Raw genomic sequence first — 7,013 nt, forward strand, 5'->3', positions numbered from 1 at the left:
CGCTTCTCGAGGGTCAAGGGGTCGAGGTGGGAAACGTATCGTTATCTTTCGACGATGTCGCTCGCGCGCGTAATTACGTGCGCGATTATTATCGTCGTCGCGGTAAATTGTAAATCGAGTGAAAATGAGATTGCGATCAGTTATCTGCAAAAATATGGGTATCTGGATAACAGCGGTGCACAGCGATTTTCATCGTCCTACAACACCACGCAGGAGTTATATCGAGCCGTCTCACTGTTTCAAGAATTCTATCGACTACCAGGCGACGGCGAATTAAACGAAGAGACGCTGAATCGAATAGGTAGAAAGAACTGAACATCGCTAAACCGCGATGCGGCGTGGAGGACGTTTCGGAGCGCACGTTCGCTCCGCTTTTGGACAAATGGCCGAGAAAACATCTCAAATGGAACTTTCATCTAGCCAACGACATATAATCTTGAAAACGACCCGAGCCGCGTTCGATCTGTGGGCAACGAATTCGTCATTGACGTTCGAGCGCGATTCGCTGAATCCCGATATTTTGATATCGTTTCGTGAGGGGCGTCACGCGATGCTATACTCCCGACGAAACGAACCGTGTTCGTCTGCGTTCAGAGGTCCTAACGGAAATGTCGCTCACGCGTTCTTTCCCACCGGAGACCCCAATTTCGTCTCGGAGGTGCACGTAGACAAAGCGGAGACGTGGCACATACAGCTGACTAAGAATCCCCCGGGGACGTACAATTTACTTCAGACGTTGACGCACGAGATCGGTCACGCTTTAGGCTTGCCGCACACCTTCCGCGAAGATTTGGTGATGTTCGCGTTCAACTTACTCTAGAGGACGTTCTTTCCATTCAACACCTGTACGGCGCTAAAGAAAACGCTAAAGTTCCAAAAATAATAACGACGACGACACCAACGACTACCACAACGACGACGACGATAGCAACGACGACTACGAAAGACGTTGAGATGGATCTGTGCACCTTGCGAAACGTGGATACCGTATTGATAACGAACGGTTGATTGTACATCTCGCACGAACGATACGTGTGGTCAATCGATATAGACGGGAAAACGTACAAGAAACCCTTGCTATTGACGGACTACATGAAATTTCTTCCTAAGAATTTCACGCGTCTGACGGCCGCGTATCAGACGCCCCGGGCAATATCATGCTGTTCGCGGACAATATGAGCTACATGATCACTTATCCGCGTCTAACGCTAGTTTCAACTTGGCCGAAATCTTACACAGATCTCGGAATTCCCGATACCGCCAGGAAGGTCAACGCCGTGCTGAACACGAACGAAGGACGAACCTTCGTTATATACGACAATAATGTTGTGGGCGAGATAGACGATTGTTCGATGAATATTGTAAGTACTACCACATCAACATGATATTTCTGGGAATACCTCACAGAGTATCGTCGGCTTTTCGATACATCGACGGCAATCTGTACTTTATCAGTAAAAACCGATTCTACAGATTCAACGAATTTACGAAAACCGTAACGGCATCCGGCAAATTTGATCTTGGGATCTTTGGTATTACCTGCCCGAGACAGGGACTGATGATGCAACTGCGAGATCTATTGAGTCGATTCGTTCGAATTGACGCGAGGAAGACGTCGAATAGAGAAGAGGAAGAATAGAACGATTCGACGTATCCCCTCCTTTACATATCACTCCTGAGAATGTTAATGAAAGGAGGAAGAATCGTAATTTATTTCTTAAAATATATTTCGCCTCAACTTTCCTCGAACGACTCATTCTCGCGTAATCCGCCAACTGCACCGCGACAACGGAGAAAAAAAAAGAGAGAGAGATGTGTTCGACGTTACACGCCCCGTATTTCGAACAGCGCCAATCCGACGACGATCTCGAGAACGGCGTCGATAACGCGAAAAGAAGAAGAAGAGCAATCGACGAGCAATCGACGGAATTAGAGACTCCGTTTTCGAATCGGGACAACGTCGACTGCTGGAAAAACATGTGGTGAGTTCGCGACAATCCCGTATCGCTCGCCTACGATATAACAATAATTTTTTTTATTATTTTCAGTCATAGCAACGACGACGTCAGTACATCGAAACGTGACGCCGAACGTCATCCGGTGCGAATTCTGGAAAGAAGATACCTATTGACTAAGACGGGGTACAAATTCATAGACGTCGGTATCACAGCCGTACTCCCGTGTTATATACACATCGTCATAGGAGATTGTCACGGCAAGGAGATCTCACTCTCGCCTGAAACGTGGAAGGAACTCATCAATCGTAAACGCGCGGTGTTGTCCCATCTACAGCGCGGAAAGAACGAGCGCGCTCCACCACCGATGTGCTTCGAAAACGGAAAACTGAAATTACGATTTAGCAAGATTAACACTCTGTCGACCCTACGCCTGGAAACGTCCACGACTCGTATGATCGTGTCGACGAACACCGTCCTCCTCATGTTCGACCTAGAACTTTGCGTCAACAGCCTCGTGAATTCGTTGCGCGCGATCATCAACACGATCGACGCGAAGCTGACGCGCTTCGTCGCTATTGCGGCCACCGTGACGGATCCCGCGAACGTCCCAAGAGCGATACGCGAGAGCGAATTCTTTGATCGCAATGATATCGTTGACTGCGAGTTAGTCGCTCTGTGTTTCGAGAATATTGAGAAATTATTGTAATCACATATTATTATTATTAAAAAAATAAAGAGAGAAAAAAACCCCCCCTATGGAACCTCGTTCGATTATTTTTTTCTCCTCCTCCTCTCCAATAGAATCACATACGGATAAAGGAAGAAGTATGACAGCAAAGGTTAGAGAATGATAAAACATATATTTTGTTTTTCAAATACACATAAGTTTACATTAAGGCGAACAAAAAAATAATATGTATAGAAACTATAACACCGCCGTTTTATTTATCCATGAGTTATGCGAACTGTTCATCCCTAACCACTTCACGTATACGTCGTCGCCTCGCCTGCGCAACACTTTCTCCACGAGATAAACGTCGGGGTCGGAAACTCGCAGCATCTCATGCTCGTAAAATCCTCCGGCTATCGGTTCCCCGCGGTAGTCTTTCAACAGATACGTCACAGGATTGGTACGTTGTACTTTAGCGACACGGAAGATCTCGGTAGTCCAGTTGGGGGTGTAGCCCTTTTCGAACAGCGTCTTGAATTTGCTCACGCGCACCGGATCGTTCACCCTGAATCTACCCGGAGTGGCGATCTTCGCGCGACTGTACACCGTGGACAAGAGTCTCTTGGCGACGGCGGGTGTCACGTCCACCAGTCGCATCCCGATCGTTCTATGCCTGCGGTGGTTGTAATTCGTCAGCAGACGCGGCAGCGCCTCGACCCACGCGTACGATCCGTTGAGCGTGAAGAGTTTCCACATGTCGTTCTTCAGCGTGCGATTGAATCTCTCCACCACCGACGCCTTCATCACCGAGTACGTCGAGTAGTGATTTATATCGCGTCTTTTCATAATCTCTCGCACGTTAGCGTTGTAGAACTCCTTTCCCTTGTCCGTTTGCAGATTCCTCGGATATCGCGCGTCCTCGCGAAATATCCTCGACAGGGCCGCGGCTACTTCGCTTCCGCTTTTGCTCTTGAGCGGTAACGCCCACGCGTACTTGCTCAACACATCGATAACCGTTAGTATGTAATAATAATCTTGTTGTCGCGCGTAGAGACGCATCTCGACCACGTCGGCCTGCCACAGATCGTCGTAACCGCGCACCACGACGCGACGTCGCGGGAAGTTTCTCCGCGCCGGTGCGTGCAGCTCCTCCACGAGTCTTCGCTTCTCGGCACTCATCGTTGCGCGCGTGTATTCCTCTCTTGACTGCGCAAAAAAAAAAACGGCTCATCACCTCCTTATTGACCTTTCCCCCTGTTACCGCGAATGTTCGCTATCTCTCTCTCGAACGATTCCTTCGTCACCATCGCTGTTTCAATCTCGCGGAATTTGGCTAGAAAATCGTTCATCGCGATCTGCGCGCCGAGTATCTGCCCCGTCTGCGTGGATTTAGAGTTTTCCAAGTTCTGTATCTGGTTTTCAATCTCCTCGAACTTGGCCAGAAACTCGTTCATCGTGACTCTGAGTCCGCTCATGACGTTGTTTTCAGTCTCCTTGAATTCGCTCAACGTGGTTCTGAGTCCGTTCACGTCGCCGTTTATCCTATCTACCTCACTTTTCACCGACGACAACGATTTATCGATCTCCTATCCAATTCTTGAAGCGCGCGTTCGACGTAACTCTTGTTCGTCGCGTCGCTGTCGAGCTCCTGCGCGGCTAGACGTCGTAGCTTGCGCTCCCTCGCGTCGTAGGAATCCTCGTTCAAGCAAAGCGCGCTGTCTCGTACGTAGTTCCGCAGGGAGTCGATAGAGAATCGCGATCTTTCCGTCGCGAATCCGCCGCCGTCGCTGCGTTTCCTCAGAGACATTCCGAATTTGTTCACCGACATTGCGCCGATCTCTCGTCGAGAAACGTACTGCCGTCGCGATCGACGCGACAGCTCAATTTATAATCAATCCGATCTCGCAAAGCTCCTCGATTATCGACTGAATCTCGTTACCGTGCGCGTCGTTGCCCGCTTGACGAGAGGCCTTGAGTAATCGCAGACGATCCACCAATTCGTTAGGATCGTCCCAATAAACGTAATCCATTGTATTGTCATTCAATTTCATGATCGACGGTAATCTGGTCACGCCAGCGCCCTTTCTATTACTGCCGATTCTATTGCGCGATACCAACGGAGCGATGATTTTCGTGTATTTTTGTCCCCTGTTGCCCATGATGGGGTTAAGAGCATTATAATCGCGTTTGTAAGCGTTTGTCGCTAACAGTATATTTCTGTACTTTTGCATGTCGTCCTCGGTGTAAATTGCACCATCGGGATATCTCTTGAAGATTAATTCATACAAGCCGGGCGTGCCCGTGGTTCTCACTCCGTCCACATTCCGTTCTCATTCCGATCAGGGAATCGTCCGCGTTCACCTTGAACCGTTTGTCACCGAGCATCGTGCCGTCATTCCCGACGTACACACCGTAAACGATATCGAATTCATTTTGTGGGTCCCCGTTTAGAAGAGCGCCCACGTATCTTTGTCCCAACGGACCCAATTGACTGTGCAGTTCCTCGTGACTCTGCGGCGTTTGTAGAACGTCCTTTACGGGTGTTTCGGGGGGGGGGGGCAACGGCGACGCGAAAACTTCCAGCTCCTCCCCCATCCGCTCGTGCAGCGATAATTTTCGCGGTTTCAGAGGCGTGGAGTGGATCAGGAGCATCTCTGACTCGGCGCTCGTTTGTTTTTTCCTCTTCTTAGGTCTCGATATTATTTTTCGCGCGACTTTTCCTTTGTCGTCGTCGTCGTCGTCGACTTCGTCTTCGCTTTGCTCGCGTTTCTTTTTAATAACGAAACCTTTCGTCGTCGCCGCCGCCGCCGCATTGTCGTTCTTGGATTCGCCTTTTTCGACGTGTTCGACGATTTGTTTCAACGGGTCGACGATCGGTTTGAATTGTCTCTCGAGAGCCATCTCGTTCTCCATACTGCCGGTTTTCAACGCTCTGTATTTTCTGCGTATCGACGCGCGCGTTTTAGCGATCTGCCGCGCGGTCTTCTCTCGGTCAACGGTGTCTTTCGCGTCGCTCATCGCTCTCGGAACGTTCGACAGCTACTGATCGCTCTACAGTATGGCAAAGTCGTTGAATCCTCGTCTGTATCTGCCGTTTTGTAGCGCGCTGTCCTTGTCTATCACCACGAACCCGTACCTGCGCTGCCAACACTCGCGACACAACGCGCAGAAATCTTCATACGACATATCGGGGCTCACGTAATCGTCGTACACGTGTTTTAGATTAGTTCCGTCTTGTCTAAACAGGATTAACAGATTTGCGTTGTCGTGTATTAGATGTTTCGGTACTTTAGCGTACGTTTGACAGAGGTAAAAACAATCGATATTCGAATGTCGACCCATGGCGAAGTACTCTCTGATTGCGTCCTGTTTGTCACAGGCCACGTCGTCGAACACGAATATCGAACCGGGGAGCGCCTCGCTCGGCAGCACGACGTCGCGATTATTGGAGAACGCGCGATAACCGATCTCGTCCATCGATTCGAGCAGACTCTCGAGGTAACGATACTTCGTTCGATACTAGCCGAAAAGGCGCGCGAGCGTATCACGGCGAGCGACACAACCCTTGACGAGAGAGCCGCCGCGACCGCCGTATGGGCTGCTATGAAAACAAAAACAAAATTGGGCATGAAAAAGAGGAAGAGGGGAGCGGTAACGAGGAAGAAAATTCTCCCGTTGGCGAAACGCGGGGGTCTCCTACCCTTTCTACCGATATTGGGGGCGCTCGGATCCCTGATCGGTGGAGCGGCTGGCGTGGCCAAGGCGGTGAACGACAACAAGGCCGCTCAACGTCAGCTCGAGGAACTGCAACGTCACAATCGCGCGTTGGAGGGTCGCGGACTGTATCTCGCGCCGTACAAACGCGGTAGTGGCGTGACGAGCAGAAGACAAACGAGAATGGGTAAAAAAAAACAATTGCCGAAAAAGACACTAATGACGCTCGATTTGCCAACGTTCGGCGTCACGACGAACGAGCAATTGAACCGGTCCGCGCGCCTTTCGCGCATATCTTTCTTTAGGGGCGTGTTTATGCGCGACGCGTTGCCGACGAAAGTGCGTCGCGACGAGAGCGGAATCGTGAATCTCGACGAGAAGAGCCCGGGTACGCACTGGGTCGCTTATGCGAAGAGGGGCAACAACGCGATCTACTTTGACAGTTTTGGAAATCTTCAACCCCCGAAGGAACTCGAACGATATCTCGGAAGTGACGTGAATATCGTGTACAACCGGCGTTCGTATCAGACGTTCGATCAGAGCATCTGCGGTCAATTGTGTCTGCGGTTCCTCCGAGACGTCGACTGGAAATGTCTCTGACGATGAGAGAGAATTCGCGCGCGAACCATCGTAGTGAGCGGACGTGTTTTCTCCTGCGTATTCTTGTGCTT

General features: G+C 50.1%; 2 protein-coding genes across 2 annotated transcripts; both read left to right on the forward strand.

The window, feature by feature from the left end:
* Nucleotides 1-338: 338 nt before the first annotated feature.
* LOC112466388 lies at nucleotides 339-2,664 on the forward strand. The gene is made up of 2 exons (XM_025034452.1): nucleotides 339-1,982; nucleotides 2,049-2,664. The coding sequence occupies exons 1-2, from the start codon at nucleotides 1,813-1,815 to the stop codon at nucleotides 2,662-2,664; spliced, it is 786 nt and encodes a 261-aa protein (XP_024890220.1). The 5' UTR covers nucleotides 339-1,812.
* LOC112466387 (interstitial collagenase-like) lies at nucleotides 383-820 on the forward strand. Its single transcript, XM_025034451.1, has one exon. It carries the CDS (start codon nucleotides 383-385, stop codon nucleotides 818-820), a length of 438 nt encoding a protein of 145 aa, XP_024890219.1.
* Nucleotides 2,665-7,013: the final 4,349 nt, after the last annotated feature.

Source organism: Temnothorax curvispinosus, unplaced genomic scaffold (genome assembly GCF_003070985.1).
Source record: "Temnothorax curvispinosus isolate PA1 unplaced genomic scaffold, ASM307098v1 QBEX01016127.1, whole genome shotgun sequence".
In the NCBI taxonomy this organism is placed as follows: Eukaryota; Metazoa; Arthropoda; class Insecta; order Hymenoptera; family Formicidae; genus Temnothorax; species Temnothorax curvispinosus.

Coding starts and splice junctions, on each gene's coding strand:
- LOC112466388 (XM_025034452.1), top strand. CDS start 1,813: ATGTGTTCGACGTTACACGCCCCGTATTTCGAACAGCGCCAATCCGAC. Junction 1,983..2,048: donor GACTGCTGGAAAAACATGTG/GTGAGTTCGCGA, acceptor TATTATTTTCAG/TCATAGCAACGACGACGTCA.
- LOC112466387 (XM_025034451.1), top strand. CDS start 383: ATGGCCGAGAAAACATCTCAAATGGAACTTTCATCTAGCCAACGACAT.